At 43.3% G+C, this 14,969-nt stretch overlaps 1 protein-coding gene across 7 annotated transcripts in view; it reads right to left on the bottom strand.

Moving 5' to 3' along the window:
- Positions 1 to 14,969, bottom strand: part of LVRN (laeverin) — an 88,028-nt gene that overhangs the window by 53,217 nt on the left and 19,842 nt on the right. For all 7 annotated transcript variants that reach the window (XR_012374178.1, XR_003205917.2, XR_012374177.1 and 4 more), the window contains exons 3-6: positions 14,673 to 14,812; positions 10,815 to 10,941; positions 2,727 to 2,881; positions 1,177 to 1,290 (exon numbers count right to left, since the gene is read on the bottom strand). Coding sequence is in view for 3 of the 7 variants with exons in the window: in XM_025860864.2 (XP_025716649.1) it covers positions 1,177 to 1,290; positions 2,727 to 2,881; positions 10,815 to 10,941; positions 14,673 to 14,812 (536 nt within the window). In the remaining 4 variants the exon portion in view is untranslated. The remainder of the gene's footprint in view (positions 1 to 1,176; positions 1,291 to 2,726; positions 2,882 to 10,814; positions 10,942 to 14,672; positions 14,813 to 14,969) is intronic.

Genomic DNA, 14,969 nt, shown 5'->3' with positions numbered 1-14,969 from the left:
TTTCATGAACATGTAAAAGAAAAGGGGGGGATTTTTCGAGAAAGTTTCTGAGGGGTCAAGTTAGGTTTGCCAACTGTGTGATTCCACCAAATAACCAACAAAACCCAAATATCATCTATCTACCATCTCCATCCTTTCCTAAAAAGGGGAAATTTTATTGCCAATAGAATAGAAAAAAACATCATCTTAGGATCTCCTTCAAAGTGGGCAGTGTTACATGTCACCTGTAATAAAGATCTGGCCAGTGGAGATCAATCGGTCTTTCAAATATCAATATAGTGAGTGAGGATGGGGAAAGAAGAAAAGAGGCGAAGAACCAAGATTGGAAACACGGGGAGGTGGAATGAGGGACAGGCCAGTCAGGAGCAGCAGGATGAGCAGGCTTGAGCGTCAGAAAGGTGGAGGGAGGCAAGGACAGAGTGAAAGCAAGGACCTCGGGTTTGCTATCAAGAAGTGAGGTACGCGTCAAGGAACGGTATTACATCTAAAGATTCAAATATCTAAATCAAAGAAAAGCAATTCCATTTTATCATGCCATTCTGAAAGCACTACCTAATTAATCTACATAATGGACCAGAAATAGAACTTACAGTTGAAACCATCAGATTTGCATATTCATGAATTTATATTTTCAGTTTACTATTTATTCAAAATAGCAAAATGGGATCAGCTATAATGTATGTGATATCAGTTACACAGCTGATCTATACAACATTTTATAATCTATAATATAGCATATTACTTATCATTAAAGCCATAGGCTACTGATTACAGTGGCTTTAAAATGGAGTCTAGTGAAAATGACCTAAAATCTAACAGTAGGGAAAGATAATAGGCATATGCCTTATAAGGTGATAAAATAAAATATTAGGCAACCCTTAAATATCTTGTTTTCAAAAATGATTTAATGGTTTGCAGAAATGCTCTTGATATAATATGAAGTACAGAAGGCATTACGCCTATCTGCGTAAAAAAGTAATTCCCACTTCTACGAATATTTACAATGAGTAAAAGCCTGGAAAAAGAAAACATAAAAAAGATAACACTGGTCATCTCTGGTATCACAGGTAATCTAATATTCCTTCCATTTTTCTGTATTTTACACATTTGAAATGACAAAATACATTAGTTTCATAATTAGGAGAAACAATAAGTTAACGTAACAGACATACTTACTCTTGGGAATTTAGGATTGAAGTAGTTAATTACTGCAAATTCAAAATAAGATGCAAAACCCTCTTTGAGCCAGATATCGTTCCACCAATTCATGGTAACCAAATTTCCAAACCACTTTTGGAGATGGGAGAAAAAAGAGCCTTTTTAATCTTAGGAATATTTATTGTAATTGCATGTTAAATACATAGACGGTCAAAGACATAATGAAACTGTATTTCCCTCAATAACAGAACTGGAAAACAGGACCCCAAAAAGCATGTTGTGGTTTTAACATGAAGAGATATCAGTCATGCATTTCCTTAAAATAAGTATTTCACATCCAATGACTGAAAGCAATTTTTGCTTTAAAACTGTCATGTTCAAAGATAAAGGTAAGCTAGAGGAGCATGTCTGAAACTGTCCCCTTCCCCAAGAGTTATGTTAATTTAAATAAGGCAAAAGTCTGGAATATTCACCCAACACCTACTAACTACAGCATCTTAGACTCTCAATAGACTACATAGAATTTTGCAGTAAGCAGTAGTGTTGTCTAAAGAACATGTTTTGATCTGCCCCATATCCAAGTCACTCATATGTTCTGCTGTAATTATTTTCTATTTGAGCTTAACAGAAACAAAGTGTCAAAGGGACGATGAATGGAATCAGGAAAGAAAAACACAATAATTTTTAACACCGACTAATCTGTACCCTAGTATTTAATCAAATTCTTGCAATAACTGTCATGCATTAATAGCTAGCAGCCGGTCTTCCAGAGCAATGTGCTGCTTGAGCAATCATAAAAAAGTGGCATCTTGGGTGACTGGCTGAAACTTGTCAAAATTTGTGTTGACTATGCAACAAAGTGTTATTCTATCCCAATAGATCATTCATTCCCAGAACTTCTTGGGGATCTACATAACAAGAAGATAACAATTTCCTAGTTTAGATCATTTCTTTCTGGACAAATTTGTATTAATGGAGTCAAGGTCAAAAAGCAGATGGGAGAAGCTCCACCAAACATATAACTAAGCTTCTAAGATCACATTGTAAAAGCACAGATCTAATGAAATAAATCATTTACACCACCTCTGGGTATGCGGCTTGAGGATTGAGGACTGCTCATCTCACTGACACCTTAACCAATTGCCTACATCCCCCTTGAGCCCCTCTTCAGACAAAGCAAAAACAAAGTTCATAACAATCTACTGATGAAATGTGGATATCTTTCAGTGACCTTTTTTGAATATTCCTTATTTTAAGATGGAATGAAAACAAATAATCATAGCTCTGGTTGGCTTACTTTCCCTGAAGAGGGCTCCCTGGAGTGAAGTTTACTTTGGGATGTAAATATCTGAACTCTGAAGGGCCTGGGAGGTCTCATGGCTATGATCCATCACCAATAGTTCAAATTCACACAAGATCTGATTACATAAATCTTTCTTTCACTGTCCCACTTCTTGAATAATTTTTAAAAATTTGGTGTACCATAGAGGTTTTGTTTTTTGCTATCCTTGGTAGAACAGCTGGAGAATATCTTCATGTGAAATAAGAAAGAACATTTTACCACATGCCTGATGTCCGATCTCATGGGAGAGAATGAAGGAGATCACAGCCTTTTTGTCTGTTACTTGATCATTTGGTTGCATCAGCAATAATGACTCATCGAATATCAATAGTCCCCAATTTTCCATTGCACTGTTGTCAAAAGTAGGCAAGGCAATTATATCTAAGTGGATTTAAATGGAGGGAAAAATGAAATCATCTCTTCCAAAAAGTTTGAGATTTCCAGATATAACGGTCTCAAAATGAAATCATAAAATTACTAAAAGAAAATACAAGTGAATATTTATAATGTGAGGGGAGAGGAGACAAATACCAAAGACGGAAGCCAGAAAATAAATGGTTTTCATTGTCTGAAAATCAAATACTTTTGATAAAGGACCTGTACAGAGAAATCTTAAAACTTCACCATAAAAAAATAAACTTTACAAAATGGGCAACAATCAATCTAAAGAGACATTTCATTGCATAAGATAGGCAAATATGCATATGATCTACATCCTGTGTCATTGGAAAGTTGCAAATTAAAATAATGAGATACAACTATACACTCACTCATTAGGATGGTTTAAATCCAAAACACACTACCAAATGCTGCAGAAGATATGGAAGAGTGGCAGGAACTCTCACTCATTGCTGGTGGGAAGGCAAAATGGTATAGCCACATTGGAAGAGAGTTTGCCAGTTTCTTATAAAATTAAATAAAGGTTGGCCATACAGTCTAGCAATTGAGCAACTGAGGTTATTTGCCCAAATGAGTTGAAAACTTAAGTCCACACAAAAATTGGCACAAGAATGTTTATAGCAGCTTTATTTTTTTTAAGATTTTATTTATTTATTTATTTGAGAGAAAGAGAGCACATGCATGAGCGGGGGGAGGGGCAGAGGGAGAGAGAGAGCAGCAGACTCCCCGCTGAGCTGGGAGCCTGACTCCGCTCACTGCTCGATCCCAGGACTCTGGGATCATGACCTGAGCCGAAGGCAGACACTTAACAACTGAGCCACCCAGGTGCCCTATAGCAGCTTTATTTATAATTGCAAATAAAAAAAAATCGGAAACAACGAAGATGTCTTTCAATAGGTGAGTGGATACACAAATCGCGGTATGTCCATACAATAGAGTGTTATTCAGCGATAAAAAGAAACGAGCTATCCAACTATGAGAGGACAAGAAGGAACTTTAAATGCAAGTTGCTAAGTGAAAAGAAGCCAGTGAGGACAAGCCACAGGTGGTATGATTCCAACTATGTAACATGATGCAGAAGGTAAAACCAGAGAGGCAGTAAGAAAATTGGTGGTTATCATGACTCTGGGGAGAAGGGGGGCAATGAACACAGGGGATTTTTATGACAGTGTAACTACTCTGCATGATACTGTAATTTTGGATACATGTCATTCTACATTTGTCAAAACTCATAGAATGTATAGGACCCAGAGTGAAACCTAACATACATTATGGGCTTTATTTAACAATATTGTATCAATATCCGTTCATCATTTGTAACAAATGTAACACTCTAAGGCAAGATATTTACAGTAGCAGAAACTGTGGTGGGGGTGCGGGGGGAGAAGGGCGACAGGGAGGTGGTAAATGGGAATTCCCTATACTTGCTGTGTAATTTTCCTTAAACCTACAAGTGCTCTAAAAAATAGTCTAGTTTTTTTTTTTTAGATTTATTCATTTATTTAATTGACAGAGAGAGAGAGACAGCGAGAGAGGGAACACAAGCAGGGTGACTGGGAGAGGGAGAAGCAGGCTTCCCACTGAGCAGGAAGCCTGATGTGGGGCTTGATCCCAGGACCCTGGGATCATGACCCAAGCCAAAGGTAGACACTTAACCGACTGAGCCACCCAGGTGCCCCAGAAGTAGTCTAGTTAAAATGAAATATCTTAGTTCACCAAAAGACACTATAAACAAATTTGAAAGGCAAATCACAAGCTGGGAAAAATATCTGCAGCATATATAACAAGCAACTAGATAACTTTTTTTCATATCTAAAAAAAAACCTCTTACAGATCAAAATTAAAAAAAAAACAAAAATGTGAACAATTCACTTAAGAAATAATTAAAATAGCCAAAAATCTTACTTAAAATGTTCAACTTTATTATCAGACACACAAATTAAAACAATGATATAACTTAATCTTGCAAATGTATAAGAGGATTAATAATTAGTACTGCTAATATTAGTATTAACAATTAGGTACAGGAAAATTGGCATATAGCCTGTTGGTAAGGACGTGACTGCTACAATCTTTCTGGAGTGATCCAGCAAAATGCTTCAGAATTTTTTTAAAATGTTCCTACCCTTTGACTAACTCATTCAACTTTTGGGATTTATACTAATGCAAATAGCATGGATATTTGTAAACATTCCCTATGTTTCCTTTAGTGTTCTTAAAGTGGCCAAAAAAGGGGGGAGGTCATGCAATTAGTCTAAATGTTCAACCAGCGGGTTTAAATAAATTATTTTGCCAAATTGATATGTAGGCATTCTATGTTTTAAAAATGACAATACAGGGGTGCTTGGTGGCTTGGTGGTTGAATGTCTGGACTCCTGGTTTTGGCTCAGGTCGTGATCTCGGGGTCCTGCCATTGAGCCCCATGGCAGGCTCCATGCTCAGTGTGGAGTCTGCTTGAGATTCTCTCTCTCCCTCTGCCCCTCTCCCTGCTCACGGACACACAGACAGACAGACACACACACACACACACTCTCTCTCTCTCTCTCTCTCTCTCGCTCGCTCTCTGGAATAAATGAATACATCTTTTAAAAAATAAAAAATAAATAAAATGACAATACAAAAGAATAGTTATCTGGATCATGTTGCCACGTAGAGTTACCTTTTAAAATAAAACAAAAGGCCACTCAAAGAAGAGTCGCAACACTGTGGGGTTCCATTTTTGTTAAAAACAAAGAAGCAAATACAGAGATTGAGACTGCCCAGACAGCGGGAAAACAGACCCAAAATGTTAGCTGTGGTTATCTCTGAGTGGTAGCATTACGGGAAATTTTTATCCCTTTTTGTGCTTTCCCTGATTTTCCCAAATTTTCTATGGTATGATCATTTATTAGTTTTAAAACTAGAAGAACAGGGGCATCTGGGTGGCTCAGTCGGTTAAGCATCTGATCTTGATTTTGGCTCAGGATGTGATCTCAGGGTCGTGAGATCGATCCCCTTCATGGGCTCCTCCGAGCTGGGTATGGAGCCTATTTAAGATTCTCTCTCTTCCCCTGCCTTTGCCCCTCCCCCACCCAAAATAAAACTAGAAGAACAAGAAAACATTTTACCTTCTTTTGCTAATAGAAGAAATGCCTTTTTTTTTTTTTAAAGATTTTATTTATTTATTTGAGAAAGAGAATGAGAGAGACAGAGAGCATGAGAGGGGGGAGGGTCAGAGGGAGAAGCAGACTCCCCGCCGAGCAGGGAGTCCGATGTGGGACTCGATCCCAGGACTCCAGGATCATGACCCGAGCCGAAGGCAGTCGCTCAACCAACTGAGCCACCCAGGCGCCCCAAGAAATGCCATTTTTATAATGCGTGCTACGTTTGCCTAATGAATGTTCTGTGCTGTGCTGTGTTCGATATGTTATGTTGATTTATACATGGTTGAAGATGGCATGTGCGGTAAAATGTATCTAGGTCATTACATAGCCTCCGCTAGTTAATGCTCTATTATCTTTGGGCGTACTTAATTGCTAAGCCTAGGTTGGAACTCTTCTACCTCCCTTTTCCTCCACCTGCATCCATCCCCCCTTCCATCAACCCACTCACTTTCCTTGCAAAGTCTGCTCTGCTCCACTCAAGCCAATCCCTTTTACTCTCTACTACTGTTGAGCCATTCTCTGCTCGAGTTGTTTGGTGCCCCCAAGCAATCCTCTGTTCAATCTATGAATGCCCCCAATCCTTGCTGGCCAATCTTACACAATTCTAAGAAGCCATTCCTTACTAACTCCTGATAACGATTTTTACCTTCAGATGCCCAGAATTGGGAGTAAGCAAATTCTTGTTTCTTGACCAACTATCATCACTGGCTCACACAGGACCCTGTTTTATTTTAATGATACCTCATTATTTTAAAATAAAAATACAGGGGCGCCTGGGTGGCTCAGTCAGTTAAGTGCCTGCCTTCAGCTCAGGTCATGATCTCAGGGTCCCAGGATTGAGCCCCTCATCGGGCTCCCTGCTCACAGGGAATCTGCTTCTCCCTCTCCCTCCCTGTTTGTGTTCTCTCTTGCTATCTCTTTCTCTCTCTAATAAAATCTTAAATATAAAATAAAATAATGATATAAATACCCATGAATCTGCCTCTCTACCTTTAGAACAAGATTGGCAAACCCTTTCTTTAAAGTGCCAGATAGGAAGTATTTTCAGCTTTGTGGGCTGCATGTTTTCCATCACATCTTTAACTTTGGCATCACAGAGCAAAAGCATCCGTAGACACTATGTGGGCAAATGAACCAAGCTGTGTTCAAATAAAACTTTATTTATGGACCTTAAGATTTGAATTTCATATAATTTCCATGTGTCACAGAATATTTTTTTTTCCCCAACCATTTAAAAATGTAAAAACCACCCTGAGTTCGTGGGCTATCCAGAAAAGGGCAGCGGGCCAGATTTGATAGCTTGCCAACCCCTAACTGAGAATGTTGCTAATAACTCATACTGGGATTCCCAGACCAGTGGCATCAGCACTACCTGGGAGCTTACTAGGGATGAGAATTCTGGGACCAGCCGCAGACCTACTGAAACAGAACTTCTTGGGTCAGCATCTGTGTTTTAACAAGCCTTCTGGATGATTCCAACACACGCTGAAGTTTGAGAAGAGCTGAACTTACCTCTCTCTGTGTGTTCCTTCTCAACTCACACTTTAGCATCTTCTTCCAGCAGCTAAGTCACTATCTTCAAGTTTAGGGGGTTTTGTTTTTAAACTTTAGGAAAAAAATGTTTCATTCTCATTGCTATAATAGAGTTTTTTTGTTGTGTGACTGAAACATAATTTATCTATCCATTCTCCTAACCATGACCATTTTTGGTTGCTTTCAGTCTAGGGCTGTATCAAAAAAAGTGTTAACTATGAACATTCTTGCACATGTCTTCTGGTACATATGCGCTCAGATTCCTCTTGGAGATGTATTTAGAACCAGAATTCCTGGGTTTTAAGGTATTCTAATGATCAACATTGCAAGACAATCAATATGTTTCAAAGTTGTTGTGATGATTGATACTCCCTTCAACACAGCCATTTCCTAACATTTGGCATTTGTTAGATGCCTACTTTTTAACAAGTGAATAGGTATAAAATGGTGCCTCACCCTGGCCTTGGACATTCATTTGTTAGATTACTAAGGAGGTTAAATAACTCTGCATAAGTTTATTAAACCACATGTGTTCCTTTTTCTGTAAAACATCTATTCATGTATCTTTTCCTTGTTTTTTCTTCTGTATTGTTCTTATTTATTTGTAAGTGTTCTTTATATATTTAGGGTACTCCCATTACCACTTCTTAATCTTCTTTCTCTTAAGACTTTTACTCAGCCAGTCCATTATCTCTTGCTTGGTGATTCATGGCTTTTGTTTCTACATACTGAAGCTACCACCCCAACTCAGCTACTTGAACAGAGAGCCCCAGCCACCTACTTCTCCTGCATTCAAAAAGCACCAGGATGGGTGCCCGGGTGGCTCAGTCAGTTAAGTGCTGGACTCTTGATTTCAGCTCAAGTCATGATCTCAGGGTTCTGAGATCGAGCCCCATGTCAGGCTCCATGCTCAGTGGGGAGTCTGCTTGAGATTCTCTCCCTCTCCCTCTGCCCCTCACCCTGGCTTTCATGCACACACACTCTGTCTCTCTCTCTAATAAATAAATAAATCTTTTTAAAAAATTAAAATAAAATCTGCAAATCTTAAAAGCCCGTATTTATTATTTTTTTTAAAAACAAGATTTATTTATTTGAGGGAGAGAGCACAAGCAGGGGGGACCAGCAGACTCCCCACGGAGCAGGGAGCCCGAAGCGGGGCTTGATCCCAGGACCCTGGGATTGTGACCTGAGCCGAAGGCAGATGCTTAACCGACTGAGCCACCCAGGCGCCCCTGTTTTGTACTTTTTAAATGGCTCAACCAAGACTTAAAATAACTGGGAAACATTTGTTTCTCTCCAATAATAGAAGATCTCATTTTCATCGTCTGTTAAAATGCAGTTGTGAGCAAGTGCTACCTGCGTGTCACATTGGTTGAGAGGCTATGAAGGATACAAAACTGTGCCAAATATAACCCTGATTTCCAGAAGTTGACAATCTAGTCAGAATTTACATGGAATTACTGAACTAAGTGCATGTATTGATCCCCTTCACCAAAAAAAAAAAAAAAAAAAAAAGTTTACTGTTTACCATTCTGAAAGAAGCACTATCCATAGGCTCTGAGGGTACAAAGAAAAAGACAAGCCAGATCCTGAACCCACATTGCTCTTGATCTCATGGTCGGGGGTGGTGGGGGGCAATTAGGATCTAGTTAAGTCAAGAGTTCCAATGGAGGGGTGCACAGGATGCTGTGGAAGCATGAGGAAAAGGGCGTCAGGGAAAGCTTCCTGGAGGAGGGGCACTAAGTGGAGAAATATACGAATTAACCAGTTGGGTAGACCTCATCGCGGGATGTGCAAAGTGCCTGAGCAAGAGCCTGGGGGAGAGAAGAGGAAGGTGGGGGAGGGGAACGAGAGGGCGCCAAAGCCTCCTTCCGACTCTGGAGAACTGCCAAAAGCCCCGAGAGTTTGGCAAGAGACGCGCAGTTGTAAAGACAGACTATATACAGAGTCTGGACTTGATCCTCAGGGCAATGGGAAGCCACGGAGAGGTTTTAAAGAGGCCGGTAATACGGTCGTTGGACTTCGCTAGGGAAAGATCCCCTGTGCCTCGGTGTGGGAGACAGAACGGAGGGGGCAAGAGGGAACGGGGTATGACCAAATGGGGCCTGCTGAGGTAGGGACGATAGTGGTGTAAACCACGGAGGGCTGGGGGCACGGGGGGGAGGGCCCGGAGATAATGAGCAGGAGCCTACTTGGATGGAGGGGTGCTTTATGGAACAGGGTGTGGAGGGTCACTCGGGACTGTTCCTTATCTAAATAAAGACAAATGGAACTTTTCTTGCCTAGACAAGCGTCATCTTGAGATCCTCCGGCCACAGGAGCCTCCAAGCCCAGGCTTCTGATGCCCCCAACTCCCAAAAGGACAGGTATCACTTCCCAGACCCCTCACTGGGCCAAGGCTGCCTCATGCCCCATTCCTCCTGAACCAGCAAGCTTGAGCTACAGAGCCTCCAGCTTGCCCGGCCGAGTTCAGGAGGCTTGAGTTCCCAGATATGGACTTCCTACCTTCTTCCACCATCTGCCCATGTAGACAGGACATACTCTTTCCACGCATTCACATAACATGTCAGAGGAACAAAATACATGTACACGATACACCCTCACGGTAGACAGAGAAACCACTGGACGACTTTCTGAGCTGAGGGGCTCACGTGATTTGAAAGACATACTCTACAGACCTATAAGCAATAAAACGTTCCCGGATTTCCTCGAGGAGCCTAGTGTTCACAGGTGATTCCAATTTTATACAGCAAACGTTGACAGATAGGACCCTGCGTCCTCATGCAATGACTCACAGCTAAAGAATAGGAAAACAAACAAACAAACAAAACCCAAACAAACCCCACCCCACAGACAACCACCCCCGATCCAAAACCTTCATTCACGGGAACTGGAGTAATTCTCGTAGGCCTGCTAAAAGGATCCAGAATATTGCATCATCCCCACGCACTGGGAGAAGAAAGGACAGAAGGCTAGAGAAAAAGCAGGGGCTAGAGGCTATGAACCTGGCGGTGAACACCCAGGAGGAGTCTAAATCCTGAGGACACCTGCTGGGCACATGGCATCCTACAGAGAAATAGCAAACGGGCCCCTCTGTGTTCAGGAAGGTGTAGGACACAACCCAAAAGAGCAGCTAAATGGTGACAGTGAGTCCCTGGAGGCTCCTCTGCGTGCCCTTTGACCTTAACCCAGGCCCCCCACAATAGGAAGCCATTGCATCGGAAGGGAAAATAGCTCACCTGTTTTGGGAAGAGGGTAACTAATATTAAATAAATCTTCCAGAAAAGAGAAGATGGGACCTGTGAGGTTCAAAGCAAAGTCTGCATTTCCGTTCGCGATGGCGTCTTTCCGGGCCCAGATGCGTATCTACATCAAAACAATGAAGTGGTGATTAGGAAAAGCAGTCGTGACTTGGGCAACAGACAGCCTGCTTGCTCCAAATCCTTGATGCTCTGGAGTCAAAAGCCTTATCTTTTCGGAAGAAGCTACGGAATAGAATGTTGGCCGGTCACCCCTGAACAACATGCGGGGGTTTTAGGGGTGCTGACCCGGTGCAGTAAAAAAATCCACAGATCACTTTAGGGTCCCCAAAAACTTAACTGCTAATAGGCTGCTATTGACCGAAAGCCTTCGATCATGGGAACAGTCACTCAATACACATGGTGTCTATTATATACTGTTTCTTACAATAAAGTAAGCTAGAGAAAAGAAGATGTTATTAAGGAAATCATAAGGAAGAGAAAATACATTTTACAGTGGTGAACTATACACAAAATCTCTGCATAGGTGGACCCACTGGGTCCAAATCTGCGTTGCTCAAGGGTCAACTGGAAATGTGTACATGCCCTGGAGAAAATCCAGAAGGCTGTTCGCTAAGATGTAAGCAGTGACTCTCCGGAAAGAGGTGTTATTTCAGTGTTTTACAGTAACGTGTCTAACCTTTGGAATTCAGAAATAATCCTTGGGCTAGTATCTACCCCCACCAAAAATGTAGACTCTGTCTTTGAGTAAAAGAGCATGTAGGACCCTTGCTTCCCTTTCTAGGATCTATTTCCAACGTTCCCAAACAGAATTGTGCGGTTAGCAGGGGTTACACAGTGTGGTAGGGATTACACACGTCCGCATCGTACAAATTTAAAATGGTTCCTTCATGCTTATTAGCGCTGAGGTCATTAATAGGGCGATCCTGTCTTCGAAATTTTAAGTAAGGTTAATTCCCTTAATTTAAAGGGAATAGTTGTCAATAGTTCTATGATTTTACAGTTGTTCAGCAAGTGAATTACAGTCTCTCTGTTTATGACATTTCCTGACAAAGAGACATCCCTGCTTTGTTAGTTTAATGTGACCGAGCTACTGTTTGGGCCCTTGGGAATTGATTTTGCAACTTTGGTGGCAACTTCGTTCCTGTTTGACCATTCATTATTCTTATTATTTTTAAAGATTGTATTTACTCATTTAACAGAGAGATAGAGAGCACAAGTAGGCAGAGTGGCAGGCAGAGGGAGAGGGAGAAGCAGGCTCTCCGCTGAGCAGGGAGCCGGACGCGGGGCTCGATCCCAGGAGCCCGGGATCATGACCTGAGCCAAAGGCAACCGCTTAACCAACTGAGCCACCCAGGTGTCCTCATTATTATTTTAATAGGAAATCATTTTATATCCCACAGCAAAAGCATCGGGGCACTTTTCTAATGGGGTTGCTAGCGTTAACACCAAAGAACATGCACGAGACTCAAAAACCCTTGAACAAAAGGTCGAAACGAGGGCATTAAGATAACTGTCCTGATGTGAATACCATTGATGTGAGGATGCGTTCTCTGCCAGACACTGGAGAAAGTGCTGGGACAATGATATTTACAGCTTGCTGAGCTCCAGGAACGCATTCACCTTCCTCTGCTTGTATTTCTGCTGGAAGATTTGTCTTGAATTAGGTGAATGTGGAATTACACGAGGTCTTCAGGAATGTTCCCCTCTCACAGAATGCAGCCACCTGCTTCTGGGGCCTCTGACCGCATGCTTTTCAGCCTCCCCCACGCTGCAGAGGCCTCCTTCTCCCTGGAAGGAGGCCCCAGGACTCAGCCCTGCCCCTACATGGCACTGCCCCCAGCCCCCACCTCCAGTTCCAGGAAACAGGAAGATGGCTGCACCCAAACCCACACTGCGAGTGGAAAGAACAATCCCTTCTCCCCGCATTCAAGATGAATGCATTTTCACTGTAACATTTGGAGAAATAACAGAACCTTTGTAGGTTCCACTTTCAGTTTCAAAACGCCTCCCCCAAACTACCATCCTATAAGCCAAAGGGGAAGCAAGTGATAGAGACTTCAAGCTGTGTGGGAGGGAGCTAACACCAAACAGTGAGGAAAACTTGGAAGATGCAGCCGTAAAATTCCTTCAAATCCACACCTCACCGCCCCCCCCCAGTGTGATCTTGGGGTCCTCCCTGCACCCAGCAGACCTCAACACCTAAGAGAGGAAAATCTTCACACATGCCTGTGTGTGCCAAGTCCTACTCAAAAGATGTTATTTCCAACCTTAGGTCGTGTTTCCATGTTTATTCTCATGTCAAGGATTAACCACATTTTCAATCTCACTAAATTTTTATCTCTTCCTCGACGAGCAATTGTTTGTATAATCTGGACCCTCTTCCAAGAGTCCATTCTGGTTCCCCCGTAGGATAGATGCCGGACTCCTTCCCTTTGTAGAGCTGAGCCAGAGCCAAACCAGCATTCCACTGATAAACTCATCCCAAATTTCAAATCTTCTGGGAAAGAATGGGCCTTTCCTAGGCCTGTTCCGTTCCCTCTTTGCTTCAATGCCAGCTGGTTTTCTTTTCAGGGCTATCTTTCACCAAGAAATGGACTGGCCCCTTTCTCTCAAACTTGCTGCTGAAAAAGCAGCCCCGAGAGCCACCGGCCCCTTGAGAGCCACTGGCCCCATGGGAGGCCCCATGATGTGCTTCTACATCATGCCCGAGGAGATTTCTCAGGAGGTGTCGGGAATGTTTCCCTTGGCCTGTGCTCCATCTGTGCATCTCAAGGCCCCACCAGTGACTCTTCGGGAAGCGAAATCAAGCTGCAACCAACAGCTGAGGAGGAGAGGCTGTGGTCTGCGTGGAACACAGTGTTGTTCCTTCAGCCTTCAGAGGAGTAGCTCAGAGTGATTCGCCCCTGGTGAGAGGCTTGTCTCCTCCACAGCCTCCTGATCTACGCAAGTCCGTGGTACAAGCCCGGAAGATGCTGGGCCCGGGGAGAGAGTCTCCGCCCACTGTCGGAGCCTGATTTTCTCAGGTCTGGGAGATCAAGGTGGTGAGACAGAACGTGGCCTGCGGAATTGGCCTTACTTCCCTCCATGCTCCAGTGTGGGGTGTGAGCCAGATGGTAAAGGACTGCAGTGGGAACCTGGATATTTGCCCAGAAGGTGACTACAGAAGGAGGGCATGACTGGGTGAGAACGAGGTGTTTTGGGACAGAGCGCCTCCTTCACCCAACTCTGAGGGAGTGCCGTGTGCCTCGGAGTTGAGCAAGCCAGCGGCCCTCATCCATCACCTGCAGGCACCTTTTCCATCATGTGGCTGTTCCCAGCTGGTGCCTGGGGATGTATGGGGCGCTGGACACCCTGACTGTCACCCCTGCTTCAAGGCTCGTGGACTAAATAACAGGCAAACCCGAGTTTCGAGGCGTGAGCGCAGGAGAACTGTGGCATCCCATCTGCAAAGCCACACCAGGGTTTTTTTCTTTCCTTTTTCAAAAAGATTTTATTTATTTATTTGTCAGAGAGAGAGAGAGAGAGAGAGCACAAGCAGGGGGACCTGGAGTGGGAGAGGGAGAAGCAGGCTCCCCGCTGAGCAAAGAGCTCGATGCGGGACTCGATCCAGGACCCTGGGATCATGACCTGAGCCGAAGGCAGACGCTTAACTGACTGAGCCACCCAGGCGCCCCTCCCCCCACTAAGAGTTTCAACAGGGCCTAGAAACAGTTAGAGGGGCCACCAGGAGGTGACATGGGAGACGGAGGCATAACCCCCGGATTTGGAAAGAACGGACGAACCACCCACAGCCAGTACGAAGGCACCCTTACCTGGACGGTCTTTCTCACTCACCTCCTTGCCCCTTTCGGTTCTGTCCACGTGGGCATAGTCACATACGGCCAAGGCCACTAAGTAAGTTGGCATGTGGGGCGTGGTGGAAAACGTGGTGACTGTCCATGTGCTTCCATTCGCGTCTCTCCTTGCAGACTGACCTACAGAAGTCAATTTCAGTCCAAATCACTGCAAACCAAAGCACTGACAGCCACCTCTGAAACCATGTGTCCAGGCACGTGTCACCCCGCGACTTCTTCCCAGCCAGTCCCCAGAGTTGAGCAGTTTGGATTTCTCCACCCCGAACTCATCAAAACC

Source organism: Callorhinus ursinus, unplaced genomic scaffold (genome assembly GCF_003265705.2).
Source record: "Callorhinus ursinus isolate GAN/ISIS: 27379988/994484 unplaced genomic scaffold, GSC_fseal_2.0 scaffold30, whole genome shotgun sequence".
In the NCBI taxonomy this organism is placed as follows: domain Eukaryota; kingdom Metazoa; phylum Chordata; class Mammalia; order Carnivora; family Otariidae; genus Callorhinus; species Callorhinus ursinus.
Note: the sequence above shows the minus strand (reverse complement) of the source record. Positions and strands in the feature narration are given on the sequence as shown.